The 19,574-nt window shown below is 35.7% G+C and overlaps 2 protein-coding genes across 4 annotated transcripts; both read right to left on the bottom strand.

Moving 5' to 3' along the window:
* Window positions 1–1,983: 1,983 nt before the first annotated feature.
* Window positions 1,984–9,037, bottom strand: LOC116159337 (BTB/POZ domain-containing protein 9). 3 transcript variants are annotated; one of them, XM_031472292.1, is made up of 12 exons: window positions 8,977–9,037; window positions 8,575–8,748; window positions 8,070–8,138; window positions 7,654–7,720; window positions 7,342–7,598; window positions 6,333–6,594; window positions 6,006–6,225; window positions 5,798–5,957; window positions 5,617–5,744; window positions 3,155–3,258; window positions 2,891–3,105; window positions 1,984–2,843 (listed from the first exon to the last, which is right to left on the bottom strand). In XM_031472292.1, exons 2-12 carry the CDS (start codon window positions 8,746–8,748, stop codon window positions 2,658–2,660), a joined length of 1,842 nt encoding a protein of 613 aa, XP_031328152.1. In that variant the 5' UTR covers window positions 8,977–9,037; the 3' UTR covers window positions 1,984–2,657. The 3 variants fall into 3 exon arrangements, with proteins under 3 accessions (XP_031328152.1, XP_031328151.1, XP_031328153.1); XM_031472291.1 differs by having other exon boundaries at window positions 8,883–9,015; XM_031472293.1 differs by lacking the exon at window positions 8,977–9,037 and having other exon boundaries at window positions 8,575–8,628; window positions 8,688–8,748.
* Window positions 9,038–11,418: 2,381 nt separating this feature from the next.
* Window positions 11,419–19,148, bottom strand: LOC116158700 (protein ERGIC-53). Its single transcript, XM_031471526.1, has 7 exons — window positions 18,936–19,148; window positions 15,351–15,505; window positions 15,128–15,300; window positions 14,778–15,076; window positions 14,628–14,728; window positions 11,985–12,316; window positions 11,419–11,937 (listed from the first exon to the last, which is right to left on the bottom strand). Exons 1-7 carry the CDS (start codon window positions 19,108–19,110, stop codon window positions 11,628–11,630), a joined length of 1,545 nt encoding a protein of 514 aa, XP_031327386.1. The 5' UTR covers window positions 19,111–19,148; the 3' UTR covers window positions 11,419–11,627.
* Window positions 19,149–19,574: the final 426 nt, after the last annotated feature.

Raw genomic sequence — 19,574 nt, 5'->3', positions numbered from 1 at the left:
ACCTCTGCTGCAGTGATATTCGCATAGTCCCCTGTGTCTCAGTATCTTGCTAGGGAAACCGCTTTCAGTAAAATGACTGGCTCATTTTTATCTCTTAGAAATAAAAGCACTATGTTTTATAAGGAGTCCCATCGCGATTCTTCTTTTTTTAGAGCATTTTCCAAAAGGCAAATGACTGCTATCAGGGGCGGACTGGGTACTTACGGGCCAGGTGGAATTGCATAGGGTACGGGCCATTAAAGTATTAGTGTAGTAATGAAAGTGGCGGGGGGGGGGGGGAGCTCTTTAGTGCAAGAAACTAAATACAGCATATACTTACAAATTTCCAACGGGCCATTATGATCTACAGGCCAGGTGACAATCGCCACCCGCCCCACCCCGGGCCAGTCCGCCCCTGGTTATACACTGCCTTTTTTGAGCCCCAAAAAAAAATTGTATCAGATCGACCCGGGAAAAAAATTTTCTTATAGAATGTGGCCTGTAGAATCCATAATTTCAAACAGTTCCAAGATTGGGCTACTAGTTCAAAAGTTACAGCCCTTTGAATTTTTTTTTTCGAAATTGGTTTCTAGTCTATAACTTTTGATTGAGAAGTCTGATCGAAAAAGTACGAATTGATTTGGATTCTACGCACCCAAATTAATAAGAAAAAGTGTTTTCTCGAGAGTCTCGAGTCAATTTTTGGTAAAAAAGGAAGGTTATACACAGGGGTACTTACGGGCCAGGTGGAATTGCATAGGTTACGGGCCATTAAAGTATTAGTGTAGTAATGAAGGTGGCGGGGGGGTTAGCTCTGAGGTGCACCACAAAAACATTTTAAAGTACTCCCTTTCTCGAAAATCAATTACCATACAGTTTTTTTTTAAATTGCAGCTGATAATTAAAAGTAACAAAATATACAATCCACACGAGGTGCGTCGCCTATCATTGTATTTCAGCACTTTCATGCTACGACAAAAAATGATGAATTCATTGTAAAACACTTCAATTAAAACAGAATTTTTTAACAACCTAACATCAACCCCAATTAGAAAAACGTGTTAATAATTTATTAATAGTGCAAGAAACTAAATACAGCACATACTTATAAATTTCCAACGGGCCATTATGATCTACAGGCCAGGTGGCAATCGCCACGCCCGCCCCTGACTGCTGTTGTCCGTCTGTACCACTACTAGTCCTCCAGTTTAAGCTTTTTCGTTGTGGTTCCTTCCTTACACTGTGTAACACAGTCCAGAGACCAGAACGACAAAAGTTTATAATGTAGTATATCTGGATTAATGTTATTGATTTAATTATATTAAAATATTCTTGAATAAGGATACTAATATGTTAGGTATATCATGGAAGAGAAAAAAATCTCTATCAAATGAATGAGAAGATGCACTGTCTTAAAAAAACTCAATTTTTTCGTTACTCATTTGTTTTCTGAAATAAAAACAATGGGGTGCTGCCTTAACCATAGTGATCACTTTATATGAGAGGATTTAAATATTTATATGTTGGGGATAGGGGATATCGCTTTAGCCTTGTTTCTTTTATTGTTCCCAGTGACATGGTTTTACCTGTGTACGGGCGAGAAAAAATACCTCTACCACAGAGGGCGCTGATGCGTATTGTAACAGCTAGCAACCGTCATTCTCAATCCTGTGTGGAGAGTGTAAGCATTTCCTTCCAGTTTTGGTAGGCGAGTTTTTCGACTTTGATCACAAGTTATTGTAAATTATAAAAATATTTGAGCATGTTTTGAGAGTGGTTGACCTTTGCTAGCAAAGCACCTTGGTTTATTGGGGAAAAAATAATTGATCCCTTCCAAAAGTATCTTACCCTTTACAATATCTTAAAATAATGTCCATAAACTACAAATATATTTAGCTTTTAATTATAACAAAATTTCCTAGATAATATGTAGGTACACGTATCAAATAAATCTAAAAAAACTTAATAATTTCATTATCTGCCTGCAATAATATAAATTGCTACATCTAACATAACATTTAAAATACAAAAAATACTGTCAAATTATCACAAAGGTTCTCACATTTCTTAAACGAGTTAATTTTATTGCATTAACGTTATCCCATTTTACGAGCTGCTCCCTGAATTGTACACAAAACTTGAATTTAATGTAAAATAATCTGTCAGAGCATATGGAAATTGGCACTTATAATTGTAAGGCTTAATCACATCAAAATAAAAATTTAAATCAAGTCAATTATTATTTCTAATCCTAATTGTCTGATTTTGTATATTTAGAGGTGAACTTTCTAATGTACTAGTAATCTACAGATTTGTGAAATAATATTATGACTTTTAAATTACCTTAAACTTGCACTTGCATTTATAAAGACACAGCAGATCAAAAATAAACAACCTTCAATTCTTCAAACCAGACAAAAAATCTGTAGACGCTTTCGATTTTTCATGTACGGGTACTAATAAAAATATTTTCTAGTAAATTACAAAACAACCCCTCTTTTAGAATCTAATCAAATCTACTGTGCGTTTTTATTAGTCACCCTGTACAGCCAGTGAACACTAATGGGACCTACCAAATGAGATGCTCGACTATAAACTATAAGGAACAAATCTTTACAATTTAATTTCTACGAGTAATCGGAATTTAAAAACAAATTAAGTATCAAAAACCAACAAATTTAATCGGAACTGTCGCCACTGTCCACAGTTAGTTCTTCTGCTTCAGTTGCAGTCTCTGTCGGTTGAATTGCGTCATTGGAATTTACAGTATTTATTAGATCACTGGAAGATTTTGACGATGAAGTCCACTTATTTAAGTCTTCTTTATCACAAGACGGACATTCAAAATGGACACAGTGGAAAACCTATAAATTCGTTAACAAATGACGGAAGTAAATAATTGATGCCTCACCTCGTTCGCCGTATTATGTGTTCCGACAATTCGTATGAACACAACAGGTCGTGGCGAAAAGCGTATCGTTTGCCATGATTTGCACGACTCTCTGGTTTTATCGACGACCATTTCCCAGTCCCATATGTTTACGGACGACTCGATGTAGTAGCTGTAACTTCTTTCGTCGCAATCCCACAATAGCAGTCGTAAGCTCGATATTATGTACGGTTGTCCTAAAATATCAACTGTGAAAAACATAAGAACAAAAGTGTCAAATTTTACCTAATTGAACTAGTATGGCTCCGGAACCCAACTGGTGACACGTATAGCCGGAGTCCCAATCGTAATGTTTCGTGTCACCATTTAGTAAGGCATTTCTTGATCGACTAGAACATTAGTTTCATTTTACCAAATTGAGGTAGCAAACAATTTGAAAATTTCAGTAATTTTCTTGAAAAACATGTTACCCTCTTACATTAATAATAATAATAATAATATTTATTGATGTTTTACACATGGTGTTTACACAAGTCATTTCAAGTATGCAATGTAAGAGACAAATGAATATAATAAATTACAAACAAAGATAATAATTATACAAACTATTCCATTATATCACAACATTTATTCGTCAAAAATTCTTCTAGTGAATAGAAAGCCTTTTTTATTAGATATGATTTAATTTTAGATTTAAACTCTATTTCATTGCAATGCTCAAGAGCGGTGGGCAACATATTAAAAAATTTTATGGCTAAAAAATTAGGGCCGTACTGACTTTTTTTAAGACGTAAATAGGTAGGTACGTAATTATGCATATTTCGCGTATCATAATTGTGAAAGTCCGAGTGGCATTTAAATTTTTGGCAAAGACTTTTCATATAAATCATACAGGTATATAGGTAAAGTGAGGGTAAGGTTAATATTTTCAAATCTGTGAAGGCTTGCCTGCAATCAGATTGATAGTCTAGGTTAGCCAATATTCTAACCACTCTTCTTTGTATTTTAAAGATTCTAGATACAGAGGAGCAGTGACCCCATACTAAAATACCATAATTCATTATGGCATGGAATAATCCAAAGTACGCAGTGCACGTAATTTCCGAAAAACATGGTTTGTTAAATTACAGAGTAAGAACACAGTTCTGATCAGTTTTGAGGAGAGCTCGTCAATATGGCGTGTCCATGAAAGTGAGGAGTCCAGATAGACGCCTAGAAATTTCACCGGCTTTCGGTTAATTACCAGTGTCCCTTCTCATCGTAAAAGTTAAAACTTCTGTTTTGTCTTCATTTAGAGACAACTTGTTCAAGTGGAACCAAGGCTTGGACTGCCCTTGAAGATCTCTACTTCTTATATTTGTTATTTCTAGACTAGAACCAGAGCTTAGTATTGTAGTGTCATCGGCATATAATATGAAATGACCATTAACTGTAGAAGGCAAGTCATTTATATAAATTAAGAAAAGCACAGGCCCTAAAATGGAACCTTGTGGAACACCAGACTGTACACATATTTCTTTTGAGAATAAACCGTTATATCTAACAGTTTGAGAACGTTCTTCGAGATATGATTGCATGAGTTTAATGGAAATTTCATCAAAATTATATGCTTGCAACTTATTTAACAAGATCTTATGATTTACACAATCAAAGGTTTGCTTAAATCTAGAAAAGTTGCTGTTGTATAATTATTTTCATTAAATGTATTTAAGATTGTACTAGATAGATCTACAAGGGCGTCCGTCGTTGACTTTTTTGATCTAAAACCGTATTGTGCATTATTAAAAATATTATTGACCTCAAAATAATTCAGTATGCGATTTTTTAAGATTTTTCAAAAATTTTTGAAAAAATGGGAAGTATTGATATCGGCCTATAATTTGAAACATCCTCTTTGTCACCCTTTTTAAACAAAGGTAAAATTATAAACCGTTTCAATGCCTTTGGGAACGGCCCTTCCCTGAAACACTCATTAATTAACACTGTTAGTGGTAATACAATAAAAGCCTTAGACAGATCATATATGTCTCGACATTTACTATTAGATAAAGACGTAATGGCGTCTCTTACCTCAATGATTTGGGTGTCAGAAACCTTACAAAACCATAAGAAATATACTAATAATTAATAATAATTTTGGCTTTACAGTAAAGTGACGATAATCCGAGGTTCCATGTTAACCAAGGTCCCAAAGAAAAACTTGAAAACTTCTTCACTGCATTATTAGCTGCGGATCCCATTTCACTGTTTCCACGTAGGGAGTATTTCAAAATTTGAGGTGCCACCCCAATACCCTCGGATTATTGAGACTACTACGCATGATCCCTATTTGAATTATTAGCCCTAGTGTCAGAAATGTTTTGAAACTCATTCGGCTTTCGGCTGAAATTTAGTGACTAATATTACTATTCAGCATTTCATTACCTTACACCTTCTATAACATTTATTTATTTTTTTTTCCAGTCTTCTTATTTTTTTTTTCCGAGTATAAAACTTTAGTTAAACGAAATATTTAAAATTGTGTAACAAAGAAGAAAACAATAATTAACTATAACAAAAAAATTAGGTCGAACTGTTTTTCAGTTGGGAGAGTTATTTTTATTTTTAATTTTAATTTAATTTTTATTTGAAATGAAATGCATGTCTACAATTTGAAAAGTAATGGACCAAGCAGATACCCTTGTGGTACACTATCCTGTGACCGAATTCGAGTTTAAAAACAGACACCATCAATTTTGGTTCCTTACCTTACACCTTCTATAACAGAAGCGCTGCAGTCTAAAGTGGCAACATTGTATTGCGGTACGATTATGTCATTTATCATTCTTGGAATTTTGACCTTGCACATTGCCTCAAAGGCAACCAGATGGAAAACCTGAAATATACTGTACATTGAGTAATTGAGTAACAGAAGCTCGTAGCGCTTACTTTATTTACAGTATTGTGCGTGCCAACAATCCGTATATACTGTACGACTCTGTTTTGAAAGTAAAGATATTGCCAAGAACGGCACGCATAGTGACTGTAATCTATGACACGCACCCAATCTTTTTGTTCAATGGACAATTCAATATAATACGAGTATGATCTAAAAAAAAATGAATCAACCTTAATCCGTTTGTTAAAATCAATTTACCTAAGATCACGATCCCATAGCAACATTTTAATGTGATTAATAATGGAAGGTGTGCCAAGTTTAACGATAATACCTTGATCGCCAAGACCATTGATAGCGTGCCTTGTATAACCACGTTCCATGTCATAATTTGTGTGATCGCCGTCTAATAGCGCTTCCAATAATTCACCCGCCACTACCTTAGCACCCATTCGAGGGGATGCCACGTTTTCGTCCATTGCTGTAAGAACATCCGGTCTTAGCCAACTTTTCAGTTTTTCATAGATTTAGTTTCAAAATATACAGGGTGGTCCATTCAAAAATAATATCGAAGTTAATGATTTTTACCTAGTTGTCCTCTGTGTGGTAGACTGCTGTTCCGCACAATGGTTCGTTCAGCAATGGCGTCCAATAAGGCGTCGGGTCTCACTAGACCGGCCGGTCTAACCACAGAGAGCAAATCGGAAATACTCATTAAAGGCAATCGGACACAGTTCATCACTAAATCGTCGCAGTCTTCGTTTGCTCTACACCATGCGCATACTCCTCGAAAAATTTCGACTTCGGGCGCGAAAAATGAATTTCTTTGTAGCAGGTCGACTAGTGAAGCCTGAAATGGGATCAGTTTGTTACCTGTCACTTACTATCGGTGCTGAAAGTATGAGGTTCAAGTTTGAGATTAATTAGGACTATATAGGATGTGCTACATTAATGTAAACAGGAAAAGGAATGTCAAAAATGAAGTTAAGATATACAGGGTGTTGCATTTAAAAAATACCAACTTTGGGTCAAATTTCAGCATGGGTGGTCCAAAAGTTTTCTTTATTACGCCATTGGATTCTACGTAAAAATATCTCAAATAGGCAGGTTTTTTAATTTATAATTTGCAAACATCGTGACGGGCTGCAGGTTACAGAATGGCGATGTGGCCCGCGTGTTTGACATGCCTGCTCTACATGGTTCGTGCTTGGATATTTGTAAATGTATAGTAGGTGATTGACTGAAATCCTCCCACTTAAAAAAAATGACTAGACTCCTCAAAACAACTGAGCAAGTAACAAAAGACATCGTCTTGGAATTTGGAATAAGTAAATGTAAGATGCTACTTATAGGAAAGAAGCAGAACAACAGACACTCAACAATGAAACACTGGACGATATGAAAATAAATATTTAGGATTTCAACAAAACAGAAAAAGTTGATTGTTATTAAAGATCATTGATTTTGGCAAAATCGCAAATTCGCGCTTAGAAATTGACGCTCAAATATCTTGATATCAAGCTGATTAAATCTGCGTTACCTATTACTCAAACTAGAGTCTACCTACAATTTGCTCCGACAATAACAAATTATGTACCTGCGACAGCTGCAAAAAAGATTCGTGGCATAAGATTTCCGATGCGTGACTGTCCAAATAAGAATGGCAAACTTTAATTAGTTGATTTAATCCGTACAACCGAGCGGTATCGAGAATGGCGCACACGTTTCTCAATGCCAAAATTTGATGTAGGATATCCGAAATTGCCGTTTCCAGCTCTTGAAAGCCATACTGGTGGGCCAAACCTAAGGTGTCAAGAATTACGTCTTCTCTGAGAGTCATTAAAAACATGTGACCTGTAAGATTTTTAAATCGATTTATGGCATCTTCGCCGAACGCATTGCTACTTACCGGAATAAATGTATTTTAATAATATCTTGAAGGCGTTTAAGGGTGCATCTGTCAGTTCAATTTCAGACTAAAATAGTAATTTATGTAAGAAAATTGTGTATATGCATTTGTCCCCAGAAGTCCCATAATTTCAATATTTTTGGTACTTTTTTACTTAGCAACCATACTACATAAAAATGGGAAATTAATGATTTTTTTTCTGTACGAGAGCTGTTATTATTTAATTGAGACAGAGTTCCTTTTAGAAGAGGTTCTGCTTTAGTGGACTACCTATGAAGAAATACAGGGGGTTCCAAAACTAGAATTAAAAATGGCCACCAACTTGAATATATTTTATCCAAAAATATGGGACTTTCGGGGGGTACCTCTCAAATGTAAATTTTAAATTTGATAAACGGAATTTAAATTATTCTTACCTGAGATGATTCCTTTAAGCCACCATATAAGAGTGCTCGAAAATATTCACTTCTAGCAGCCAATATAACCTGTTTCAAATATACGAATTAGTGTCAGTTCACTTTTGTGAAAAATATTACAAATTTAATTAATATTAATATTTTTTCTTTCTCTCTATTTTGTTTTTTTGTTTTCATATTATTTTGGGACTTCAATTACAATTGCTTGAAAAGAATACTATCAGTCATTTTAGTTTAGTTGTTTGTTAATTATGCGAGCCCGCTTGCCACAGTGCACAGTGGAAGCTCGAGTGTGGTACTGAAGGTCCCAGGTTTAAGTCTGGGTTTGACCATGGATATTTATAAATGTATAGCGGGTTGGGTTAGGTTGGTAGAGCAGCCTACTTAGAAATAATCACAAAAATAAAATAAAACAAATTTACCAATTGAGAATCAAAATTTCAATCATTGATAATGTAAGTCCTTTGTTGCAGAAACCGTGGTTAATAAAATTTACTATACGAACCTTATGTGCATGAAGCCTTTGTCCCTCTACTATCAACGTAACATCAGAGTATTCCTGATTAACACACAAAGATGACAAGTTATCTGAAAGCTGCGACAAATGTTCAATATCACCATGTCTGGAAGAAACACCACTCGAATTTGTTGCTTGCATATACTGATGGCTGCTACTCATCTGCAGGTTTAAAACAAACTTATCAGTACAAATACACACAGTATATTCCCTAACAATATTCAAATGCATAACAAAACACTTGAGGTCGAATAAGATCCACATTATTTAAATGCCAAAGGACGTCATTTACTTACTTTTCGTTTCTACAGTCATGAAACTATCACAAATTCTACTACAGTATAATCTCCGAGACAATCACACAATTTCTATTAACGAAAATTTATTTACCTAATGTTATTGAACTGTAGAACAAAATTTGACACTAATTCCTTGCAGATGTGTTGCATATTGACTCCCTCGGTACTACGCAAACGCAAGCGCGCTTAAATTTGAATTTGCTCGAATTAATAAAGCCTTCGGTCATCACTGTGAATTCCAGTTACATTATAAATTATAATCCCAACAACCGTCATGATCCTTTACAACATAATTTGGAATAAACAACAAGAATTGTAACGTTATTATTTATTATAATCAAAACCCTCATGGTGTACGGAAAATAAATTAACATATTCTACCAGATAAATGACTATAAACCAAGCTATAAACTATTGTGCTCCATTTTTTATAGACGTGATGATGATAGATGTATATGAGTGTTGGGAAACAAGGAGTAGCTTTTTGCAATAGTTTACTCACCCTGGTGCCACAGTGTTGATCAACCTCATAATCACATGTTATGTTAGTAGCTTTCATTTCTTTCTAATTATCCAATATAAACAATTTTTTTTTTTCGAAAACTACCCGAGATGTGAGATTGCAATTTCTAATCAAGTGAGATCTCGACTCAAGATTGCATTCACTAGATGGTAGTAGGCGAGGTAGCGAATTGAAATTTGTATATGGCCTGTGTTATTCTTATTTATTTTATTGGACTGCAAGTGGTAGAAGTCTAGAGCAGCTACAATAGGTCTTATGGTCAGCGTAAAGTAGAACTTGTGTACTTTCGTTTCGGTGTACATACCTAGAGTACTGAGGTAGCAGTATGTAGGTTTATTGCGAGAGTGATGGAAAAAATTAATAAAGACATTGCAAATGTTTCTTAAAGAGCCCTTTACCACATTTTGTAACCCTGTATTGGAATCGGTCTCTGAGTAGCCTAGGAGTCGCCCTTATACATGAACATCTGCAGACGTTCAATTGTCCTTTTAGAATTCAACCCTACGGCATCTGTTCCAAATTGTGGGACCTTTAGTAACTATTTTCATTTTTTCCTGAAGGCTCTAGATTCCCTGGCGGCTACACCATTGCAAATAACGTGCGTTATAATTTCCTTCTTTTTTTTTAAATCTGATGCCCAAATTTAATAACTAAATCATAAACAAATTATCTTTTTTTACTATGAATCATCATGCCCCTAAAATTTGTCGGGGTTACTTATAAGATGGCAATTTCCGTCAACGGAATTTATAATTTGTTCTGTGCATTTCATTATAAGAATCACTGATTAGTTTTTCACAAAAGAAAAGTAGTTTTCTCCTAAATTGTGTGAAATCCGTGATAAATAAACAATGCTTTTTATCAACAATGCCAATTTTTTTTTAAAAGCGCTGTGATTGGACCATTTTTTAAAATCAGTCACGTGCGATGACGTTAACCTACTACGTCATCGCGTAATGTCACGTGACCCAGTTTTTAGTTTATCGTTGAAGCCGCTTACGCTTCCTATGCAGCTTTTTTCCGTTTTCTTTGAAAATAAGAACGATCATAACAAGATAAACGCGATACCTACTACACCTACTTACAATAGGTAAGCAGGTAAACTAAATTTTCTTCAATTATAGCGTTTGTAGGTTATGTTTATTATTTACACATTAAACTTGACAGTTTTACGCAAATTCAAATTTAAGCGCGCTTGCGTTTACGCAGTACCGAGGGAGTCAATATGCAACACATCTGCAAGTCACTAATTCTCACCACCGATCGCAACCACTCGCATGGCGAGATCGGTTGATGCGCAGAGGAAGCGCGCCAAAATTTGATTTAAATATTGTCAGTTGCGTAGTAGCATTGAGGAGTAATCGCAAGGAGGTTCGCAGACTCTTTAATAGGACCATATGTGAACCAAGCTGCCTGCGAGATGGCTTAGTGCAGGTATAAGGACCATATTCGAAGGTCTAAATGAGGATCTTCTGTGATCAACATAAAGGGTCTCCTTGAAGTTCAAAAACTTCGTAAGATCCTTTTGAAAGCCACGGGGCAAAAAGTGTAAGGCCGATCAAGATGCTCATGACATGTTCCAAACTACGTCTCTGTAGCTGATTGAAATAAATATTATTATTATTATTAACACGTTCAGCCCATTTATGAATGTAGGACCATGCGGGATATTCCCGCCTCTTCTTCAGAAGAAGATTGACAAATTATTCAATAATTTAAATTTTCCTACGTTTTACTCGTAGAAATTTTCAATCCATAGGCAACACAACATACATGTAAGTAATAAAGAGAAGAAATTAATCAACCAGTGATTATTTGTTAGTACTTTCATCTCTTTCATCGTGGGCTTATCACGTTACTAAAATTAGTTTAATTTCCAATGACGTTTGCTTTTAGGTATATAACGAGAGTAATACAAATACCAACAATTATTTATTAAATTTCAGTATCTCTACATAACAAAAATAGAAATGTGGGAATTGTTTTGAAATGGAAGACAATAACTAATGCTCCAAGTACAAAAAGTTATATTCACTACCTACATGTACTTATCCTCATACTAAATAATAGTGCGAGTGTAGTTTGTACTCAAAATGTTTAAAACCGAAAGATGATCAAAAGATGATGAGTAAAACGAAAGTCCAAATTATTTAATAATTTAAATTTAAAATCGGTACAAATATGCCCTTTTTTATACACTCATTTACAACTGCCGATCCTCAATAAAACTTCTTCGCCTGATTCTCTTTGCTATCTCTGTATATCGAGTATCCTAGCAATATTGCTAGCTGAACGGCGGTGATGACGAGCACCGCCGTTAGTGATACACAGCTTGTGCAAGTAGTAGTGGAACCACCCATTTTCTGAGAAACTTGGGCGACGTTTTGCTTAACATGGTTAAGACCGTCCCTCATTTCGGAAACAAGCGACTGCATGTCGTAACCCACCGATTGCACTTGTGCAGTGGGCTGTTTCGCTTGGTTACTCATTACGGTTTCAGTTTTCCGATGAAGATCTCCCAAAGATTGCCTGTGAACACAACGATACAACAAACAAAACGAGATAACGCCACTTACGTTATTTGATTTATAGATGTCATTACTTGTACAACATTGTTGTACATTGCGTCAAACTCGTACTTTCTAATACCTTCACCTAGTGAGGGCACAGCGCCCGATGGCGGCGGAACTTGTCCCACCGGCGGCGCTTGTCCTTGGGGAACCGCAACGCCGGACTGCATCATGGAAACAACGCTGAGAGTTCGTTCTTGCCGACCAATTATTTCGTCCAGTTTACGGTTCAGATCGCGCATTACTTCGTACATTTGCGATTGTCCCTGGAATATTTGTCGCAACTCTCTTTGGTTATCGGACTCGAACCAATCTTCGGCATTTGGATCTTTCGGTTTCTGTTGAAAGGAAGCAAATAAGTAAAAACTAATTAGAAGGACGTAATACAAGTACAGGGTGGCCAAACTAAGAATGCGAGGTACTCTCGGAGGTACTGTATCTGAGAATCTATCCATCATAGAGGCTTGTGGTAAAAAAATTATACTAAAACGGCCACGAGCAAAACCTGGAAAATATTTTTAAGTTTCTGAAATGACCGCTAGGGGGCGTAACTGCAACCTGGAATCTAAAGTCACTAGATATAGAAAGTACCGCAATCATCCGCTATTTTTGGGCAAATTTGCTGCCAACTTAAAAAAAAGACAAATAAAATCTGAATAGCTGTCATTTTTTATAACCTAACTTCATAGTACTGTCATGTTTTATAAAAATATATACAGATATCTCCAAACAGGTGGAACAATCCCTAACATTAAAGTTACTAGAATCTGGTAACTTTCGCCATTTTTGGCAAAAATCACGCATTCTCTTTCTAACACACGAGCCCAATGAATAAAGAATACGAGTCCAATGGATTGCGGTACTTTCTATATTTAGTGACTTTACTGGAATCTAAAGTCACTAAATATAGAAAGTACCGCAATCCATTGGGCTCGTGTGTTAGAGAGAGAACGCATGATTTTTGCCCAAAAATGGCGGAAGTTACCAGATTCTAGTAACTTTAATGTTAGGGATTGTTCCACCTGTTTGGAGATATCTGTCAATGATTAAAGAATACCAGGAAGGAGAATATCAACAATATACGTGCGACCGCGATGGCTTTTGCAAATGGCGGACAGTAGTTTCCTGTTCCAGTGGCGTACCTACCTTACAGTTGTAGAAGGATACAATTATAAAGAATTTTACACGAAAACAATCTAAACCCCCATGTGTCTACTCCACCTATGACTTTTGTTTAACTAACCTCAAACTACATTCCGATAAAAAATTTGTAAATTTACATGTACTATGTAAAAATAATATTGGTATCAATACTTACACATGAAATGTAATTCCCAAAGTTTTATTTTTTTCTGTTTTGGAGCAACTACAAGCACAACAACTAACCATTCTTTTTATGTCACTGCAACAGCCACAACAAAAATGACTCATAAGTGGCTTTTGCAAATGGCCGACTTCCGTCGCACTCTCTCTCGTATACAACTTGATTAATGCTCCTTCCTGGTATTCTTTATTCATTGAGATATCTGTATATTTTTATAAAACATGACAGTACTATGAATTTAGGTTATAAAAAATTACAGCTATTGAGATTTTATTTGTCAATTGTTTTAAGTTGGCAGCAAATTTGCCCAAAAATGGCGGATGATTGCGGTACTAGTGACTTTACTGGAATCTAAAAAAGTGATTATTCTGTAAATTACGCTGTATTAACCTAACAAAAAAATGTCCGGTCTTTGAAGACGACGATAATCTGAACCTCTTTTGTTTGACAATTTTTCCTGTATCTCTAAAAATGAAGTGGTGGGGGGTATTCAAAGGTTTCCGTAAAGAACACCTTGTATCTTCGAAACGACTGAGCCGAACAGACTCGGGTTAAATGAAAAGAGTTATTCTTCAGCTACAAATATTATACTATTTGAAGTTTTGTTAGTTTTACATATCACCGCTTGAGGGCTTTTTTCGACATTCCGACAGAAATGGTTAATTTTCTCAAAAAAATTAAATGCATTGGTTCGATTTTTTTTTCATGAAAAAGTAGCTAAATGATGCCTAAACAAGCTCGCGAAAACATCCTATATAAACATATGCATATGCAGTAGGTAAGGTTTCGCTGTTGCTGCCCTTATGAATAGAATATAATAATAGAGTTCCGCCAGAGTGGACAGGCAGATAAAAAGGCTGAACACATCCTTAGAGGATTAGGTGCTTAAAGGCTACACTGCCCTACCCTCACACACACAATACAATTTAAGGGTAAACTTTTTTGTTCGAGTATAACAATGAACAGAACGAATATACGATAGTTTTGTAGCAAGCATTTTTGTCTAGAAAAGATATCAGTTTCAGGGGATGATTTATTGGACAGTCGATTATTGCGGAAACTAGCGGGGATATCAAAAAATGATTTATTCTACATTGGAATACAATACACTTTCGTGGGAAACGTTTTTTCCCCACACTCTTCTCAAAGCGCAATTTTTGGTTTGAGCTAGAAAGCTGTTCTGTCAAGAATTTGATACCTGAGTGGTAAGATCTTATAATTTACATAAAGGTTGCCTGCCACTGGCTCTCAGACTATAAAAGGGTATCAAAATCGAGCAAAAAACAAGAAGAATTGACAAAATTATAATTAATAGTAATGCTTACAGCATCAGGGTGCTCTTTTCTGTAATCTTCCTTTTGTTGATCTAATTTACGTTGATATTCCTGGTATTCTTGTGTCAACTTTTGCTGCTCGGCACTTGATGCTGTAAAATGTACAGGTGATATTTTTTATAGAACTGACAAAGAACTGACCTTGAGTTCCACTTGTGGGATGTTGACCCGGCGGCCATAAACTCGACGTGAGGAAGTGGAGAATATCGTGATCATCGGCGAGTCCGCCTGTTGCGGCAGAAAGACCGAAATATCCTCCTTTGGGTAGAATAACATTTTCAGTACGGAAACATAACTCATAGTCGCCCTCGTTATTTGTAATACCATTGTGGAATGACACGGTTAATACATTTTGATAGTACTCCACACGCGCGCGCGTCGGGAACGGTTTGTTTCTGAAATCTCTGAGACATCCGGCCATCACTTGAGTACCACCGTCGCTGTGTAAATAACAGATTTAATACACTAAACAAATGAAATGTATACAATACTTCTGGTGGTCAAATAATCGTGTTCCGTCATTAACCATGCCCATGATGTACGGGTTGTTATGCTTATTATCGTTGTCGAACGAATCGAAAAACACACCAAGCCCTACCCATTTATCCGAAGATCCGTACACGTCACCCTCGTAGGAGCCCTTACTTTGTGTATACCAAAACGCCTGAAATAGGGTTCCGTTATTAATTTACTGGCGTGCAGTTCCAAACTTACCAAGCCATCTGCTCCTATTCTTCCTCGGCCCGTTACCCGAAAGACAATGTCCACTTCCCACCAATCAAAATTTAGGGGCGACTTTGTCCAAATCGCACCTTTTTGACTTCGTAGCGAAGGCGCGAGCCTTACATTTTCAGCACTGGCAATTGCATCTGTTTAAAGAATTTTAATTAATACATGGCTTATCAAGAAAGTGCGTTATTTTGTTGTAATTATGGCGGCCCTGAACTTATCTTTTGCAAATTACAGAATTCGGATTTTGCTCTACAGAAAAGTTAATCGCGCACTTCACCTTTTATGAACTTAAACAACGCCTCTTCTACAAAAATGGTCAAATTCCATTTTCAAAGTGCGAGATTGTAGGTATTTTTCTACATTAAAAGTAAAAGAGGGATTTGAAAAAGTCACAGTAAACAATGGAATGTCAAAACAAAATTTGATACAACTAAATGTGGATTTAAGATAATCCAATGGGATTATCGGATTAATTCGGTGAGGACAAAAGTTTTAACCATTGCTAAATTTATCAACCAATTAATCCTTTAGTTTATTGTAACGCACATACGTTTGGAGAATTCTACCATACCATTTTTCGCATATTTTTCAATGTCTTTTTGAGAATAAATTTATGCATAAAGTGGAAAAATTCGTGATTCAATATTTAGAAAACATATGAAATCTAGCAGGCCGTGTGCTGACAGGATGCGCGGTTATTTGTTATTCTAAAAATCCACCATTTAATGAAATGTTTCAACAATACAAATTTTTCATGGGAGTCCTTGCTTTGCTGCCACCCGAGCCCATGTACACTCAGTCTGTCTCTGTTATTACAGTGCATAATGACCTGATGACCGGATTTGTTTCAAAATTGTAACCGATCAAGTACACGGTGTCCCATTTTCAACACTTTTATAGGGTATCTCCGTAATTGTTAGTGCTATCAACACTATTATTCTAGAAATCCCAAGACGTCAAGGCGACATAAAGGAGTAGAGGCGATAAGAGACGAAAGCGGATGTGAGGCGCTTGCTACACGTATAAACAAACCGAGTTGCGTTTCAGTCAGTTCCAATTTCAAGATATATGTTATATTTAAAAAAATGAGGTTAGGCCCGATATTTTTTTTACCTGACCCTGTATACTTTTTTGAAAACGACAGATTATTCAATAATTATTATAACTAATACCTATAATATTATTTTTCTGTCTCGTAACTACTTAGGGATGGGCGATAACTGTTTTCACCTATCGATAAGTATCGGGTACTTACCTATCGATATATTTTACTTATCGATATGCCGATAATTATCGAAATATCGATATGTCGATAGTTATCGATAGTTATCGATATTTCGATAGTTATCGATATTTCGATAGTTATCGATATATCGATAGTTATCGATATATCGATAGTTATCGATATATGATTACTATCGATAGGTATCGATATATCGATAGTTATCGATATATCGATATGTCGATAGTTATCGCTAGGGATGGGCGATAACTGTTTTCACCTATCGATATAAGTATCGGGTACTTACCTATCGATATATTTTACTTATCGATATGTCGATAATTATCGAAATATCGATGGTTATAGATACATCGATAACTATCGAAAGATCGATAACTACCGCTATATCGATAAGTATCGGTATATCGATAGTTCTCGTTATGGCGATAGTTTTTAATATATAGGTATCGATATATTACCGATAATTTTTTTGAAAGCGTGTCTAAAAACTGCATGAGTTTACTTTTATATTTTGGCGAAAGAGCCCGACAAGACAAGAGGGCTCTTTTTAACAAAATATGAAAATAACCGAATGCAGTTCTTGCAACTTTAATGGAGTTACCATATTAACTGTGCAATTATCGCAGGGCTCTTTAGCATTTCTGTTTTTTGTGACTGGTCCTCTGTAACCATCAGTCAGATACCGATACATAGGCCATGATTACACCCTTTGATTGTCTTCTTTATTTTATCTAAAGAGTAGCCATTTTGATGCAAACATTTGTTCAAGGTTTTTGAAGTGATCTTCTTTTTTTGAGCAATCGTCAGTAAGACGAAAAGATCTTATTTTCTAAAGATTTATTACTGCGTTTAATTTTTTGGCATGGATGAATGCATGTTGACGTAGCGCTTCTCTTGAGAAAGGCAGCAAAGTTAAGTTTCCGAAACGTACCGAGCCAACTAAAATTAGTCAAATTTACACTGAGAGTAAACCCGAAAATGGAAATTTTATTAATAATAAATTAGTAGCGCTCGTTGAAATCTCAACAATACATTAATTTTATCGTACAGTTTATCGACATATCGATATATCTAATAAGTTATTCGACATATCGATATATATGATAGTTATCGACATATCGTATATTCAATAGTTATCGGACATATCGATTAGTTATCGACCATATCGACTATATCAATAGTTTATCGATTATATCAATAGTTATCGACATATCGATAGTTATCGACATCATGCGATAGTTATCGACATATCAGAATAGTATCGAATATATCGATACTTATCGATAAGATCGATATATCGATAGTTATCATCTATCGATTCATATCGATTTTTTTTTTTCAGTTTGTAATGCTCTACCTTATTTGTTATTCGATATATCGATAAACTATCGATACCATCGATATATCGAAAAAAATTCCCATGCCTACTCGTAACTATGAAAATATAGGACCATTTTGAAATCCCCCCCCCCGGATCTCTTATGACGCGTTTACACGATCAGTGTTATTGAATATGAATACGAGCTGAGTGGCAAAAAATTACCCTACTGAAAATCGTATGCGATTCTTCAGATCTTGTTGTATACATGACCCTTAAACAATATCACAATTTTGTTAGAAACATTGTCTGAAACATTGTTCCGTTATATAACAAATTATATAAAAAGCTCAAAGAAAAACTCATAATGTACAAATAATCAGAAATTTATTCACATTAGTTAGTCAGATAGTAATCGACTCGGTTCGTTGTCGGAAGCTCCTCCAACAAGGGCTGTAATCTATTCCTATTGTACTGTATGGCCAATCGGCCTTTGCCTTTATAACTCGATTTACTTCCTCTTCTACGTACTACAACAACGATCTCATGACTACTTTTAAGATTCAACCGAGTACGATACCCAGATATAATGTTCTGTTAAAATGTAAGTGTTGGGTAACAGGTCGTTACTATCAAATGCAGGAAGGCCACAGGTCACTCAGACTGTCACCGAGACAATTTCATTCTAGAAAATTTGAATGCTTTATGAATGATCATGGGGTAGGTAGGTATATGCCGAGATTACAGTCTAAAGTGCGGGGTTTGCTTACGGAGGTCTATGCAAATTTGTATTCTCAAGATGAGAAATGGTACCTAAACAATAATTAGAGATAACATCTGCTTTGTACAGGTTAGATACGTGTCCAAAACACGTGGACGTACGCGACCTGCCTACTTACAAGTGAGAGCACAATTGTTGAATAATAAAAAGAAAAAGGTTGACGTACGTATGTCTTTAATAGAGGCCAAAAACAACTACGTGTACTATAGTAATGTGTTTACTTACTGCCGCCGTACTCCCAAAACGGAACACTTCCGTCCTTCTGGGCTAAATATGGAGGTTTAAACGAGTATTTATATTCAAATTTTTTATGTACTAAAGTTCCATTTATACAATTTGTTAAAGTTACTAATAAATACACTAAAATCACAAAATTAATATACACATCTAGTCTCTCCATATTTCCACTACCACTACAAAATCACAAATGCCGCCGACTAACTCGGTTCGGCACCTGCCTAAGGTTGGCGAAACTGTAGAGATTAAATTTAGCGGGTTGGGGGGGTTTCATTTCGGGCATATCTGGATCGCAAAACTTACAGTTAAACCTGTTATGAAGGAATTAATTTCAATTTTGTTAAAGGACCTATTGTCGCATTAGCTTTAGCATGCCCTTAGAGGCGCCTAGTTAGTTAGGCAACCAACCGTTCCTCATGAATAAAATAGTAGCACAAAACCTTTCATTTATCATTACACCTATAATTGCAAAATTCTTAAAGAACAAATACAGGGTATTTTTTGTTTTATTTCTTCTATCCAATCGCTTTTGAAGTCCAAGCATCAACCATTTCTGAAGAAGGTAGGCAACAGACAATGGGAATTAAGGCCAAATTTGATGGCCATCTGGCACACCTTCAAGGTATA

Source organism: Photinus pyralis, unplaced genomic scaffold (genome assembly GCF_008802855.1).
Source record: "Photinus pyralis isolate 1611_PpyrPB1 unplaced genomic scaffold, Ppyr1.3 Ppyr1.4_LG1, whole genome shotgun sequence".
Lineage (NCBI taxonomy): Eukaryota > Metazoa > Arthropoda > Insecta > Coleoptera > Lampyridae > Photinus > Photinus pyralis.
Note: the sequence above shows the minus strand (reverse complement) of the source record. Positions and strands in the feature narration are given on the sequence as shown.